Below are 16,245 nucleotides of genomic sequence, written 5' to 3'. Positions count from 1 at the left end.
TGTAGGGCACGGTGGATTTATCTCCAGAGGCTTTATGGCATCTGTCCTTCTTGGAAAACACTGAGCTCTGTCTGGAGTCTCTGCCTCAGTATTTGGAGTGGCACTTCTGTGTACAAGACTGAGACCAGAGGTGTTGGTGCTGGGTCATTCCTTGGTGCTGTCTTCTCTGCACCAATCTCAGGCATTGCTCGTATGCTAGATGGGGCAGCACATGAAACTGGTTTGTCTGCCAGCAGAATTCTTAGAACTTGTCTCCTCTTAGTCTGATGAGACCTTAATGGAACGTTAGCTTCCCATCTTATGACTTACATATTCTGATGAAGAACGAGAAGCAGACCGAGCATCTGCTCAGTATATGAAATTCTTCCAAAAAGAAGAGTCACCAGCTGTGCTTATCTTTCTGGGTAATTAGTTCATCGCAGGATGGTAATTAGTTCATCGCGGAGCTTAAAGCCCACAGGTTTTGAGTTCACTATGCTAAGGATCCCTATTCAGAAGGCTCTGGTTGGCCAAGTTCAGTTCAGACAGATGGAGACAGCTCATGGTGGCAGATACAGAAGATCAGAAGTAATTATGAAGATTTTTTTCAAAGATTTGTAGACATTTAGCCTGAGCTGAGAACTAGCAGGTAGGACAGTTTTCAGGTTCGGTGTTGCTGCCATGGGAAGTAAGGGGGAACTGCAGGAGCCTTGTGGCCACCCTGTCCTTTATGCCCTGGTATAGGAGTGCAAAGCAGCACAAGGTGCATGAGCTGCCCCAGATGCTGCTATTACAAAAAAAAAAAAAGCTCTAATCTCACGTGCAAGAGGCAAACATGCATTTAAACTGATATCCACACTGACACTTACTTGAGCTAACAATGCACCTTCGCCTTGCTTATGAGTAACAGAGGATCTGCAATGTTTACAATTAATGGGAATAGGAGAACACAAGAAAGAATTGACCACTCTTGCCAAGACAGTTTCTCCACTAATAGCACTGATCCACTCTGCAGAAGCAGAATTGCCTTCTACAAATAATCTCTGTTGTCCAAACCTGGTAAGTTTTGCCCTTTTTCTGAACTCAGCTGGGAACATCAATGACCCTTCTGGTGTATATATAACTGTAAGGCTATGATGCTAAATATATCATTTCATATTTAATGATCCTCCAGCATTAAGGAAAATATATTGAATTAAGTAACAGGAACCCTGGGGTGTTAAGTCACAAAGCATATATACACAAAGCAATCTTGTGGTGTCTAGATATATACGTAGGTTAGTACCAGATGAAAAGCAGGACTACCCAGGGATTCCAACAAGCTCTTTTCTGATTGAAACCCAGGTTTAGCCATGACTTAAATCCTGCATGCGTACTACTGTGGACTCACATCTCAGTACGATGGTGAAATAATCTTCTTCAATTTGCTTATGCTTTGCATGGATCCTGCAAATGATGGGGCCTAACTGAGTTCACTTATACCAGAGAGAAATTCACAGTTACAAATGCATTTTAATGTTTTTCTGTCCAAAAACATAGCTAGATATCACATGGCTTTAAATTAACCACAACTGATAAGAGACTGAAGTCAGGAGTGGGACAAAACGTAAGCTGCCCACTATCCCACTGGCTCAGAACCTATGGCCACCCTATTAGCAGAGCTTATTAAATAAGGCAACCCCCCCCACGTGTCAAATAATGTATTCAATGAATATTGGGGAAAAAAGACAATGGACACAGAATCCAAAAAATCCCAACAGCAGCCAAACAGCTCTATTCATAGAGCTGCAGGCTTCGAAGGAATCCCAAGGGGTCATCTAGTTTAGAGGTTCCCAAACTAAGGAGAGTGCTCCCTTGGATTATCAGGGGGACGTCAAGACCTGATGGGCCGTGCTGATGGGTCAGGTCAGAGAGGGCTCTGTCAGGCAGGAGAAGTGAATGGAGCACTGTGTGGGCGGTTCCAGCTGTGAGGACCAGTGTCCCCTCCCGTCTCACTCCCCCACTGCTGCAGCAGCCACCAATCAGCAGTTACCATTCTCCACTGGGGAGGCCAGTGGGGACTCTGCAAGCAGGGAGTTGAAGGATGCATCTCAGAAGTACTGAGCCCTCAGCCACACAGAGCCTCCTTCTGATTCGGCTGTTCAGAGTGGCCCCAGGGCACACAGCCCAATCTGCTTCCTCTACTGAACAAAGCCTGGACAGGGAAGTGGAGGGGGCTCTATCCGGCAGGGGGGCCAATACTCCAGGGTTGCAGTCTTCCATTCCCCACCTGACCCTTCAGCATGGCCCTATTCACTTCTCCCTCCACAGTTCCCTTTCTCCTGCTAATATATCCCAGAACATAAACATAAGCTGTAGCTCACGAAAGCTTATGCTCAAATAAATTGGTTAGTCTCTAAGGTGCCACAAGTACTCCTGTTCTTTATACAATTGTGTAGATCACACTCAAGTTACCTTGTTAACTCTTCACGGAGATTGTTAGGCTCAGAGGAGTAAAATTTTACACGAAGATGCAGACAGTATGGAGGGCCAACTGCAAAGTAAATGAATTGAAGAAATTGATAACAACAGGATATTACCTGGGAAAGGTCCGAATTTGTTATAGAACAGAAGCACATATACCAGAAGTCTGCCTATCAATGGTTTTGACCCAGCATAAGGTGTCTGAGAAAAGAATTCCCTTGTGACATGAGATTTTCCTTTTTTTAAATCACACACTAACAGACACACAAAATAGTTTGTTTTACATATTACAAGTCAACCCAGCCGTCTTAAACCATTAAGTTGATTGGTCTTGCCAAGAACAGACAAATCTAGGTTAATCCCAATATTTAAGCACTCTATTCATCATCATTTAGAAAGTCATGGATTTTGGCTCTGCACTCAGCCAAATTCTTAGAAACTCTGCTGTCTTATGTAAAACACTTGCAGAGCTCTGGGGAGTACCTGCTGTTGACAGGTTATGCCACCATATTCCACAGAGTTTTAGACCCAATTTGGTGGGGGTGAACAGTCCCTCTTTGGGAGCATCATCTTTCTTGAAGGCAGAGAGTTAATCCAGACAAAGAATGGATTAACGGTTCTTTGAAACTGCAGAGCTCTAGATGGATTTGTGCGTTGAAACTAGGATCCTTTTCTCTGACATCCCTTCCAAGATTTACATTTTATTAAAGTAGCATCGCAAGACCCTAAAGACTGTACAGTTGCAGTGAAGAAGCTGCTGAACATAGTCAGCCAAGATTGACATACTAACATATCCAAAATTATCCAGTGATAGATTATCACTGAATCTATCCAATAAGCTGCTACCAAACTTTATGCCATCTGTGGTGATTTGATAGGCAGACCACACACGGATTAGGGCATTCTACAACCACCAAGCAGAGGGGGCTCTGAGACAGTTTTTCATTTAGTGAGGACAAGGCTCTACATCTGCTGAAGAAACTGTAAAGCTATGATGCTAAATAAATCATTTCATATTTAATGATCCTCCAGCATTAAGGAAAATATATTGAATTAAGTAACAGGAACCATGGAGTGTTAAGTCACCACTAGGCACGTATCAAGATTTTGTCACCACATCGCTCCTTTCAGGACACTGCCTATTCCTGGCAGGATGACTTCTAGTGTTGCAAATACACAAGACTACATGTCCCCACAATCTATATTGCTACTTGATTGGATGAAAAAAGAAATTTAAAAGGACACTTACTTTTAACTTGTTTTTTAATGCTCTTTGTGTTGTCCAACCAATGCTGAAAGACACAGAATCCTTGAGTTGAAATTGTTTTATCATAAGGTAAGGAGAAATCTTTACAAAAAGAAACACAGATGTAAACCAAGTCACAAAGGTTAGCCATACATTAGGAAGGACCGTCTTAAAATGGCGAGCAGTCCCACTAAAACAAAGCCTAATCTGAATCCTTTATGGCTAACGCCCCAGTCTGCTTATCAAAGCATTTTATTCTAAATAACATGGGTTAACCCATATAAAAAGTGTGTCACAGAGCAGACTCCTTAAGGGGATATGTGAACACAGAAGCACCACATCATAGTGCATTAGAATAGAGTTTATTTCAAGTGAAAATGATCAAGACACAGAATTAGTTTCAAGTGATTACAGCAGACAGCATCCATGCAGCAATACAACATGTAGAAGTCAGTGCTCAACAGAACATTTATCTGTCTGGAGTACTGATACACAAACAATCCATGTTAATGATACCACATGCTTCCAGGAGAACAAATCAGTTCCTGCAGGAGCACAGACAGTGTGAGATAAATTCACATCGCATTAAATGAGGATTTCAATGTCTGATACCTGCCTCAGTTTGTATTCTACACTTTTGGGAAGGGAAAAATAATGAAGGAATTATTTTTCTCCCTCACAAACATTTCCTCTAGGAATACGTGGTTAGACGAAGCCTTGGTGTTATTTATTAATGAATGTACATGGGGCCTTTACCTTAAGAGGAAATCCTGATTTTACTGAAAAATACTTATAACTAACTTTTTAAAATGCTGAAAATGAGATCGTAAAGTTTTAGTGGTGCAAAAAAAATGGGAGTAGAAAATACCACATCATTTCAATTATCTTGGTTATAAGATAATGAAGCTAATGAAGAGTACCTTCGTGAGCAGGCTGGCTAACCTAGTGAGAAGGGCTGTAAACTAGGTTCACCGGGGGAAGGAGACCAAAGCCTTGAAGTAAGTGGGGAAGTGGGATACCGGGAGGAAGCACGAGCAGGAGAGCGCGAGAGGGGAGGGCTCCTGCCTCATACTGAGAAAGAGGGACGATCAGCGAGTTATCTTAAGTGCCTATACACAAATGCAAGAAGCCTGGGAAACAAACAGGGAGAACTGGAAGTCCTGGCACAGTCAAGGAATTATGATGTGATTGGAACAACAGAGACTGGGTGGGATACCTCACATGACTGGAGTACTGGCATGGATGGATATAAACTGTTCAGGAAGGACAGGCAGGGCAGAAAAGGTGGGGGAGTTGCATTGCATGTAAGAGAGCAGTATGACTGCTCAGAGCTCTGGTATGAAACTGCAGAAAAATCTGAGAGTCTCTGGATTGAGTTTAGAAGTGTGAGCAACAAGGGTGATGTCGTGGTGGGAGTCTGCTATTGATCACTGGACCAGGGGGATGAGGCTTTCTTTTGGCAACTAAAGGAAGTTACTAGATTGCAGGCGCTGGTTCTCATGGGAGACTTCAATCACCCTGATATCTGCTGGGAGAGCAATACAGCAGTGCACAGACAATCCAGGAAGTTTTTGGAAAGTGTAGGGGACAAGTTCCTGGTGCAAGTGCTGGAGGAACCAACAAGGGGCAGAGCTCTTCTTGACTGCTGCTCACAAACTGGGAAGAATTAGTAGGGGAAGCTAAAGTGGACGGGAACCTGGGAGGCAGTGACCATGAGATGGTCAAGTTCAGGATCCTGACACAGGGAAGAAAGGAGAACAACAGAATACAGACCCTGGACTTCAGAAAAGCAGACTTTGACTCCCTCAGGAAACTGATGGGCAGGATCCCCTGGGAGAATAACATGAGGGGGAAAGGAGGCCAGGAGAGCTGGCTGTATTTTAAAGAATCCTTATTGAGGTTACAGGAACAAACTATCCCGATGTGTAGAAAGAATAGTAAATATGGCAGGCGATCAGCTTGGCTTAACAGTGAAATCCTTGCTGATCTTAAACACAAAAAAGAGGCTTACAAGAAGTGGAAGATTGGACAAATGACCAAGGAGGAGTATAAAAATATTGCTTGGGAATGCAGGAGTGAAATCAGGAAGGCCAAATCACACTTGGAGTTGCAGCTAGCAAGAGATGTTAAGAGTAACAAGAAGGGTTTCTTCAGGTACGTTAGCAACAAGAAGAAAGTCAAGGAAAGCGTGGGCCCCTTACTGAATGAGGGAGGCAACCTAGTGACAGAGGATGCGGAAAAAGCTAACGTACTCAATGCTTTTTTTGGCTCCGTCTTCACGAACAAGGTCAGCTCCCAGACTACTGCACTGGACAGCACAGCATGGGGAGGAGGTGACCAGCCCTCTGTGAAGAAAGAAGTGGTTCGGGACTATTTAGAAAAGCTGGACGAGCACAAGTCCATGGGGCCGGATGCGCTGTATCCGAGAGTGCTAAAGGAGTTGGCGGATGTGATTGCAGAGCCATTGGCCATTTATCTTTGAAAACTCATGGCGATTGGGGGAGGTCCCGGATGACTGGAAAAAGGCTAATGTAGTGCCCATCTTTAAAAAAGGAAAGAAGGAGAATCCTGGGAACTACAGGCCAGTCAGCCTCACCTCAGTCCCTGGAAAAATCATGGAGCAGGTCCTCAAGGAATCAATTCTGAAGCACTTACAGGAGAGGAAAGTGATCAGGAACAGTGAGCATGGATTTACCAAGGGCAAGTCATGCCTGACTAACCTAACTGCCTTCTATGACGAGATAACTGGCTCTGTGGATGAGGGGAAAGCGGTGGACGTGTTGTTCCTTGACTTGAGGAAAGCTTTTGACATGGTCTCCCACAGTATTCTTGCCAGCAAGTAAAAGAAGTATGAGCTGGATGAATGGACTATAAGGTGGACAAAAAGCTGGCTAGATCGTCGGGCTCAACGGGTAGTGATCAATGGCTCCACGTCAAGTTGGCAGCTGGTATCAAGTGGAGTACCCCAAGGGTCGGTCCTGGGGACGGTTTTGTTCAATATCTTCATTAATGATCTGGAGGATGGCATGGACTGCACCCTCAGCAAGTTTGCAGATGACACTAAACTGGGAGGAGCGTAAATACGCTGGAAGGTAGGGATAGGATACAGAAGGCCCTAGACAAATTAGAGGATTGGGCCAAAAGAAATCTGATGAGGTTCAACAAGAACAAGTGCAGAGTCCTGCACTTAGGACGGAAGAACCCCATGCACCGCTACAGACTAGGGACCGAATGGCTCAGCAGCAGTTCTGCAGAAAAGGACTTAGGGGTTACAGTGGACGAGAAGCTGGATATGAGTCAATAGCGTGCCCTTGTTGCCAAGAAGGCCAATGGCATTTTGGGATGTATAAGTAGGGGAACTGCCAGCAGATCGAGGGATGTGATTGTTACCCTCTATTCGACATTGGTGAAGCCTCATCTGGAATACTGTGTCCAGTTTTGGGCTCCACACTACAAGAAGGATGCGAAATAATTAGAAAACGTCCAGCGGAGGGCAACAAAAATGATTAGGGGACTGGAACACATGACTTATGAGGAGAGGCTAAGGGAACTGGGATTGTTTAGCCTGCAGAAGAGAAGAATGAGGGGGGATTTGATAGCTGCTTTCAACTACCTGAAAGGGGGTTCCAAAGAGGGTGGATCTAGACTGTTCTCAGTGGTAGCAGATGACAGAACAAGGAGTAATGGTCTCAAGTTGCAGTGGGGGAGGTTTAGGTTGGATATTAGGAAAAACTTTTTCACTAGGAGGATGGTGAAGCACTGGAATACGTTACCTAGGGAGGTGGTGAAATCTCCTTTCTTTGAGGTTTTTAAGGTCAGGCTTGACAAAGCTCTGGCTGGGATGATTTAGTTGGGGATTAGTCCTGCTTTGAGCAGGGGGTTGGACTAGATGACCTCCTGAGGTCCCTTCCAACCCTGATATTCTATGATAAGCTAGATACCAGTTAATTCTCAGAGGGAAAAATCATGACTTATTTTATGTTAGCACATTAGACCACATAGGAGAAAAACTTGCACATCCACAGGTAAGAAAGAAGCCTGGGCACAGGCACACATGCAGTGTGCCCAGAAGGAATCGTGCAGCCGTACACCTGGTACTGCAGAGGTTGTACCATGGGCCAATGACAGAGCTGGGCCCAACACACGATGGACCACACAGACCCATATCAGAGGGGCATGATCTGTCCAAAATGTGTGACATGGGCAGGTAACAGATGTTGCATTATCCTAGAAGAGAACTACACTGGCTGAACGGCTGGAACAAGGTACCATGCACACCATGTTTTGGCTGGAATGTGATGCTTAAAGAGGCATCTCGATCAGCTGATCTCAGATGTCTCCTTGCTGCCAATACAGTTGAGTGTCATAAATCAGCAGTGCTCCTCTGGTAGAACTATGGGTCACACTGCTCCCACAGGGGCCTGGTGATTCAGATACTTCACAGAAGGTAAGATGGGGATGGGAGGGGAGGAAGGCCATTTTCAGACCGCAGGACTGTGTGCACATCTGTTTAATCTCCAGTCTGTTTTCTTTCATCTCCTCCACATTCCAGTGGTAGGCAGTTAAAAGGCTGGAGACAGGCACTGATAGCACTTTACTTGACTCAGCTCCTAACACCAATGCCTCCAGGAGTTCAGCTTGAATGGGTAACGGGGGAGGGGACCATGGGGAAGGGGAAGGGGAAACAGAACAGCTTTTACCATTGGAAGCCTTGGAGAGACTTTTTAAAAGAGAGAAGGCTACATTTATTTCAAGTGATTCAGATGGAATACAAATGGGGCTGCCAAAAAAGTTTACATTTTGATGAGAGTTTATTCTACACGCTCTAGTACCTTTATCCAAATCTAACAGTCACAACGAAGAATGAATCACTAATGAACAATGAAAACTGCATACTGAACAAACAAAAAGAGCTAAAAGTTATTCTTAAAACAATTTGGAGTTGATCACTTCAGAAAGGGAGACTAAATAAATAGGTTTCAGAGTAGCAGCCATGTTAGTCTGTATCCGCAAAAAAGAAAAGAAGGACTTGTGGCACCTTAGAGACTAACAAATTTATTTGAGCATAAGCTTTCGTGAGCTACAGCTCACTTCATCCGTAGCTCATGAAAGCTTATGCTCAAATAAATTTGTTCGTCTCTAAGGTGCCACAAGTCCTCCTTTTCTTTTTGTAAATAAATAGGAATAGCAGCTTTTTAAACAAAGTGGTAAGAATAATTCTTGTTTGACAAAAAGTAATAGCTTTTCTCTTGCTATGTGGAATAGCTCTGTAATTTAGACAATGCTATGCAAGTCATGTTCAGTATTAAGAACTACCATAGCTGAAGTATTTGCTTGAGTATAACAAAAACAGTATATTCTACAATGAATTAACTTATGTAGCATTTGACTCCATAATGCTCTCTGTACATTAAAGTGAGGTTATAAGTTTGCCACAGTTTAAAGTTCAGTACTTCCTTCTTGTTACAGACTATGTTTTCTACATTATTGAAGGATAAGCTAATTAGCCTAATAAGTCTCATGTCATCTTTATTTTCCACACCTCTAGGGTGGGTTATACCGTTTGACGCTGAATTGATCTAAAGCTACTTGAATTCAACAGTAGCCTTCCTACTGACCACAATGAGCTTTGGCTCAATCCCTGTATGCTCTAGAAACTGGCACAAATGCTCCTTTTTGACAGCTTCTGTCTTTATAGCCCAAAAAAATATTCCTAACCACCAGACTAAAAATGAATACAGAGGCCAGGTGAGCAAGATAAGATATTCTTTCACTTCACATGGGATTGCAAAATTTTATTAGAAGAAAATAGGTCAGTGGTTGGATCTCAGATTGCAAAATCTTAGCAAGAGTGGTTAGGGGCCCCTGCTGCTCCCCCCACCCCAGAGGCTGTGGCCGCATAAAAAGCCCCTGATGGCTGCATTTGAGAAATGCCGCACTAGACTGTGACTCAGAAGGCCTGAATTCAATTCCTGACTCTGCCACAGACTTCCTACAGGACCTTGGGCAAGTCACTTGATCTCTCTGTACTTCAGTTCCCCACCTCTAGAATGGGGATAGTGTTATCACTAATTTACTTGCTCCATTTTGAATGAAAAGCTGCCATCATAATAGGCAGACAGTTCTTTAGAAAGATTAAACTGTTTGCTTCTCGCCATTTGGCATTAGTCTTTTCAAAATAAGAAGCTTACTACAGTATTTAAAAGCCTTACAATAAATGAGGGTCTCAATGAAACACGTTAAACAGTGAATGTAAATGCTCATGACAGTTATAAAAAGGAAACAAACCAAGCTGAATTGCCTGCAGATAGCATGTTACACAGTCTAGATGAATACTCACCAGGAATCACCTGGACTGGAAATACCCGCCCAGGGAACCTAACTCATCCAGGGAAACTAACCCATGAGCCATTTTTGGGGTAGGAAAGATTCTTCCTCACAACCCCATCACCTGAGGAGGAGTCACTGTTATCAGACATTGGGGTGGTAAGTAGGAAAAACAGTCAGACAGCATGGCTTAACAAGTGGAGTTGAATAAACTGTGAGCTCTAATAAAAGCTACTGGCACATGGAAACTCTTCATAGGGAACATGACAGCACGGAAATCAGTTAGACTGTCTCTATGCCCTCATGCACAAAGGACGCTGTTTTGGTGAAAAGAACATAGAAGTGTGATGGAGCAGTTTATGAGCAAATTGAAGTGCAACAATCTCAAGAGGCTAGATTTGTTTTGCAGGTGTAGTAATACAGCATACAACGTCATGTACACAGCTTGTAAATTCTTAAAGCAGTTTCAATAGTCTGTCATATCAGGATAGTAACCATCTAAATGCTCCATGGCATATGGATAAATAGCAGCAACAGGTGCAGATAAGAAAAGGGAAGTAAGAGAACATTTTCTTTAAAGTGCACAAATAGTGAAGGGGATCTCAGTATTTTTCTGGAGTGTATTTTATCTAGTAAAATTGCCAGAGGGCCTATGTCTCTCGTTGGTAGTCCATGTACGTACCTACCCTCTTCTTTAACTACTTTTCCAAGGTGACCTCAGGTGCTGAAAATTAATTCCCATCACTAGCCCTCCAGCAATCTTCCAAACTAGTGTTTTTGCTGACAGGTCAGCAGCAGGCAGGCAGATAGATAGATGCTGCTCCAACCATCTCTGCTGGAGTCTCCAGGGTGGAAGGAGACACCCCCGACTTTTCTCCCACAATGCCAGCTGTCCTCTGTAATCCAAGAGAGCAAGTGCCATACTCACTGCTGGTGTAAATGGGTGCCACTCAGAGAACTGGAGTGGAACTGTGCCTACTCATGTCAGCAGTGAAATTTGCCTTAAATATCAAATGTTCAAGGTCAGATTATTTTCCTAAAGGAAACCCCTCTCTGCAATACAAGTTAAGTGTGAAGAGAGATCCATGGAGACTGCTTTATGTAGGATACCACCAAGGTATGCAGGGATTTGGGAACAGCTCATCCAGATTCTAGAGAGGCCAGCCAGCCTGTTTGGTTGCCTTGTCTACCAGGGGAGGAAACAAGGAGAACTTCATGTTTTAGCAGCAAGCCAACTAACATGCTATTTTAAGGTAAATAGTTCATGTCTGACCCTAAAAATTTCAACTTTTGACAAATATTTCAGAAGTCAGTGGACTAGTGTCAGTACCTTTATCTTGCAGACTGAACTAGAGCAGTTCAGCTACTTATATCACCAGTAGCTGCCATTCCTACCCTGCTGACTTTGGTGTGTTACTCTTGAAATAAATCTGAAGTGATTTTGAAATGCATGGACAACCTGGTCATCTGTACCAAAGAGACATGTGTGACAGACCCAGACCAGTGGGATACAGGAGTCTGGTAGAAGGCAAATATATTGGCCACTGAATGAACAGTTTTCTGTTCCCTCAGTGACCAGAGCAGGGGCTGCCCTAGAGCAATCAGGAACCTGCCAGAACCAATTAAGACAGGCAAGCTAATCAAGACACCTGGAGTCAATTTAGAACTTTCTAGATTCAATTATGGCAGGCAGGCTAATCAGGACACCTGGTTGAAAAAGGACCTCCCATCAGTTAGTAGGGGGGCACGTCAGGAGCAGGGAGTGAGAAGGCGTGCTGCTGGAGGAGTGAAGTATTCAAGCGTGATCAGGCTTCAGGAGGAAGATCCTGCAGTGATGATAAAGAAGGTGCTGGGGGGAAGGCAATGGGGAAGTAGCCCAGGGAATTGTAGCTGTCACGCAGCTGATACAGGGAACATTGTGGACAGCTGCTATCCACAAGGCCCTGGGCTGGAACCCGGTGTAGAGGGTGGGCCCAGGTTCCCCCCCATCCCCCAACTCCTGATTGGACACAGGAGGAGTTGACCTGGTCTGTGAGAAACACGAGAAGGGAAGGTCTAAATTGGAAAGGGATCTGCCCTGTCCCCGACCCACCAGGTGGGACACAGAGACTGCAGGGATTGTTCTCCATTTCCCCCATGCTGGCCAGTGATGAGGTTAGCTGAGTGGACGGCAGGTTTGAGCCACTAGCAAGAGTGGCCAAACTGAGGGCTGCCGTGAATCTCTGAGGCAAGCAAATCTGCCAATAAGCGCAGGACCCACCGAGGCAGAGGAGGAACTTTGTCACACATGTGATGGACACCTGAGCAATTTGAAAATCTAAATACAGAGCCCCTTATCTTAGAAGGGCACCATTTCCCTCCTGTTACAAGAAGAGTCAGTCCTGGGTCAGGTTAAAATGTTACATTACTGAGATCCAGCTCTATTCCCTACCTAGCTCGTGCAACGGGCAGAAAAGGCCTCTCCCTGCATCACTGCCTATAGAACGAAAGACTGGGCAAACCCAATCCCAGCTAGTTCCGCTCTGCAATCGTTAGTTAATGAACATTACTGGACAAAAGTGCTGTGGTATCAAAGTCCTTCTGCAACAACTGTCCTGACTTTAAAACCAGAAAGGAGAGAGAGGAATGGGACAGAAAAGTGAAGGACAAGAATATGTAAGGGACTGTGGTGGCCAACATGGGGTTGATTAATCTTTGGTATGCTCTGCAGTTTTTGCATCCAAGATAATTTAAACTACAAACATTTGCTTTTTGGTAGTCTGTTGGTCTGTTACATTAAGTTTTAAACTTAATGACTGTTGCTAGAAAAAACAAGCCTCTGTTACTCACTGCCACTTGTGCAGAATCCATGAACCTCAGTCCAAAGTAGTCATTTTCAACGAGGTCCAGATGATACATGATCTGTTCAAACAGATGTTGGCCCTTGGCTTTTTTCTGAAATTGCAAAATAAATTAGCATATAACAGGTGTATTTGTTACTGCATTTACCTTTTCAAGGCTACGAAAACACAAATTGAGTATGCCATAAAAATGTTTCTAAACACAAAATTGGCAACAGCCTCACCTACAACTGTAGAGTTGCTGGCATTTACGGTGCACCAAGTACATGAAAATATTTAATGATCTGTAATTTATCAAATGTAGATTTTAAACCTGTCTTTATAAGTAGTTAGTGCCAAAATGCCAATAATTTGGAAGTATTCAGCAAGGAACCCTACGACTCTGTGTCCCCCTGCATGCCCAATGAGGGCACTTTATGCCATGAAATTGGAAACACGGTTGTCGTCTGGCACGGCCTAATGCATCAGGCAGTTTTCAAGGACAGGTATAGAAATAGCCACTATTTGAAATCCAGACATAATTCTTATAATTCTTCAGCTTTGAAGCAGATGGGGGGGGGGGGGGGGAGAACCAAAATCATACAAAGACTATACTCTAGGACAGCTCAGTCATCAAATCCTTTCAAATGACTAAAGCAAAGCGAATCAAGCAACATTTCTCGAACACAGTGCACTCTCACCAACAAGTGATTTCACAACCCTTACATACATAGTAGAGAGATATATTGCTTGTCCACAGAAATGTGTACCATTCACTCCTTTAATTTATTAATCTGGTGAGCCACTCCATCCTATTTATTTTTTAAAAAACCTATTATCTTCGTTTACCTGCATACACAAAAACCAACAGCAAAAATACTAAAAGCCAGTCTTTATTTAAAGAAACAGCTAAGATCGCTAAGGGACACTACTGAAAAGTATTTACATAACACATCACTGATAAAACCCATACACTTAAAATGTCAGAATATATATATATATAATCATAGAATAGCAACCTTATCTCTGATCCCAAATAAATACCATGTTTCTGTGATAAATACAAAGTATGAACATAAAACATTTGAAAATCAAACATTAAAAATTCTGTGCATTGTGGCAGCTGATCAGCTTCAAACAAGTCAAATTTACATATACATAAAAATGCTACACACTTTTCCTATTAAATTCCTTTAACAACACTATTCTCAAGGAAGCACTTTATCAAAACTTTTATTATCTACTGCTTGATTTTAACAAGTATTTCTCACTTAGTCTCCTGTAAGAGAAAATATTTAGATACAACATCAAGATAATAAAAATCCACTAAGAAAACCCATGGGTCAGAGTTAAGATTGTTATGTTGTGATGAAAGATATATTATTTTTATCAAGTAGAAATAAATTTATTTATGTTTATTAGTCAGGCAGTGTACATGTTTAATGTCCTTAACTATTTATTTCCTTGCTTGTAAGTGGTTGGGTTTTGTAAACAACTGATGTGATTCTTAATACACTGTTGGCACTCAGCAACCTTAACAGGTTTACACAGTTATGAGTTGAGTAAAACCCAAACTTTTGTCCCATACTGTATGCCAACTCACTAGAAGCTCACTACCAGGTGAAATAGTCTATCACAGAATTTTTGGCTAGGTTTGTTTGAAGAAGTAGTCAAATGAGTTGAACACAGATACAAAAGCCATTGAATACAGTCTAATGATTTCTACAAAATTTGCTTTGTTTATAAAGTAATATTGAGAGCTAACTATAATTCTTATTCTCAGAAGTTCCTCCATCTCTGCTTCAACCACTAAATCCCATACTAAAAGAGCAAGCAAACTTTTTACCACCCTATTGTACTCTGATCTTTAAATACTTTGCATTTAATTAAAACTGTAACCGTGGTCCTGGGTTAAACCTCTCTTTCAATATGATTCAAACCTACATTTTATACTGAAAGCTCTAAATCAAATATGACAAAAGCCTAGACCAGTGGTCCCCAAACTTTTCAGGATCACGCCTTCCCCTGGGGCCAGGAGCGGGGGGGGACACAGAGAGGGCCCAAGACTGGAGCCGCATCTGGGGGCAGGGTTGGGAAAGGAGCCATGGCCAGAAGCTGAGGCTGGGGGCGGGGCCGGGCATGGGCCCAGGAGCTGGGGCCACAGTAGAGCTGGGAGCGAAGCAGGGCTGGGTGGTGCTCCCTCCCCACCGCCCCCCCCAAATGTTGCTCAGGCCCCCCAAGGGCATGGTGCACCCCTCAGTTTGTGGAACCTGTGGCCTAGACACTGATTTCAGGCTGTCATACTCTTCTGTCGCTCCCTTATTACTAAGTACCAGGAGGACTTGGAACAGCAAGTGACCTCACATATATGCACAGCAATAATCAAGTATAAGAGGAGGCACTGGGGACAGACCATCAGCCTCTTCTGTTAGTTTCAGTTAATAGAGTCATTATTATTAAAAAAAAAAAAAATGTATTAAAAACTCTCCAAACAACTTTGTTACAACTCTTGAACCAACAGGAGCTCATCTATTTAAAATAATAATTTCTTCCACTTTTAAGACATTTGAGCCAAGGTCCTCTTTCTTCCAAAACAACACATTGAGCTATTAATATTTTATCTTAACAAGTGGATGTTTCCTGCAGCATAAACAATAGGAAAGACAGGCTGATCAAAGTGAAATAAATTCAGGTTTGGGAAAGGTGAAGTTACAAAAGTCATCAGCTCACACCAAGAACCTGATGCCTGGCCTAAAGCCAAGGAAAAGGCTCCACAACAACTGCATTTTAGATTTTACTTTTATTAAAATATCTATATATTATAAACAGCTATTCAAGCTACGTTTCAAGCTTTATAATGCTAATAGCTGAAAGAACAGGTAAATGAGAGCCCCTTACCTCCATCTAGGACAGAAGTGGGCAAACTATGGCCCATGGACCACATCCTGCCCAGTGCTTGAGTTCCCGGCCGGGGAGGTTAGCCCCTGGCCCCTCCCCTGCTGTTCCCCCTCCACCTCAGCCTCAGCTCACCATGCCACCAGCACTCTGGGCAGCAGTGCGAGCTCCTGCCGGGTAGCACGGCAACGTGGCTGGCTCCAGCCAGGCGGCGCGGCTGCCCAGCCTGCTGCTCTGAGCAGCATGGTAAGGGAGCAGGGGGCAGTCAGTCCCGGGGGGCAGAGGTTTGGGGGATGCAGTCAGGGGACACGGGGGTTGGATAGGCGTGGGAGTGGATAGGGGTCAGGGCAGTCAGGGTACGGGGGGGTTGGATGGGGGTGGGGTCCTAGATTCATAGATTCATAGATATTTAGGTCAGAAGGGACCATTATGATCATCTAGTCTGACCTCCTGCACAATGCAGGCCACAGAACTTCACCCACCACTCCTAAAAAAGACCTCACACCTATATCTGTG

The 16,245-nt window shown here is 43.5% G+C and overlaps 1 protein-coding gene across 2 annotated transcripts in view; it reads right to left on the bottom strand.

Moving 5' to 3' along the window:
- The window catches only part of EPB41L5 (erythrocyte membrane protein band 4.1 like 5), a 54,901-nt gene that overhangs the window by 29,192 nt on the left and 9,464 nt on the right, over positions 1 to 16,245 (bottom strand). For both annotated transcript variants that reach the window (XM_073305044.1, XM_073305045.1), the window contains exons 3-5: positions 12,845 to 12,949; positions 3,692 to 3,734; positions 2,434 to 2,512 (exon numbers count right to left, since the gene is read on the bottom strand). In XM_073305044.1, coding sequence (XP_073161145.1) covers positions 2,434 to 2,512; positions 3,692 to 3,734; positions 12,845 to 12,949 — 227 coding nt within the window. The remainder of the gene's footprint in view (positions 1 to 2,433; positions 2,513 to 3,691; positions 3,735 to 12,844; positions 12,950 to 16,245) is intronic.

The sequence above is a fragment of the Lepidochelys kempii genome, chromosome 11, assembly GCF_965140285.1.
Source record: "Lepidochelys kempii isolate rLepKem1 chromosome 11, rLepKem1.hap1, whole genome shotgun sequence".
Classification (NCBI taxonomy): domain Eukaryota; kingdom Metazoa; phylum Chordata; order Testudines; family Cheloniidae; genus Lepidochelys; species Lepidochelys kempii.
This window is presented reverse-complemented; position numbering and strand designations above follow the sequence as displayed.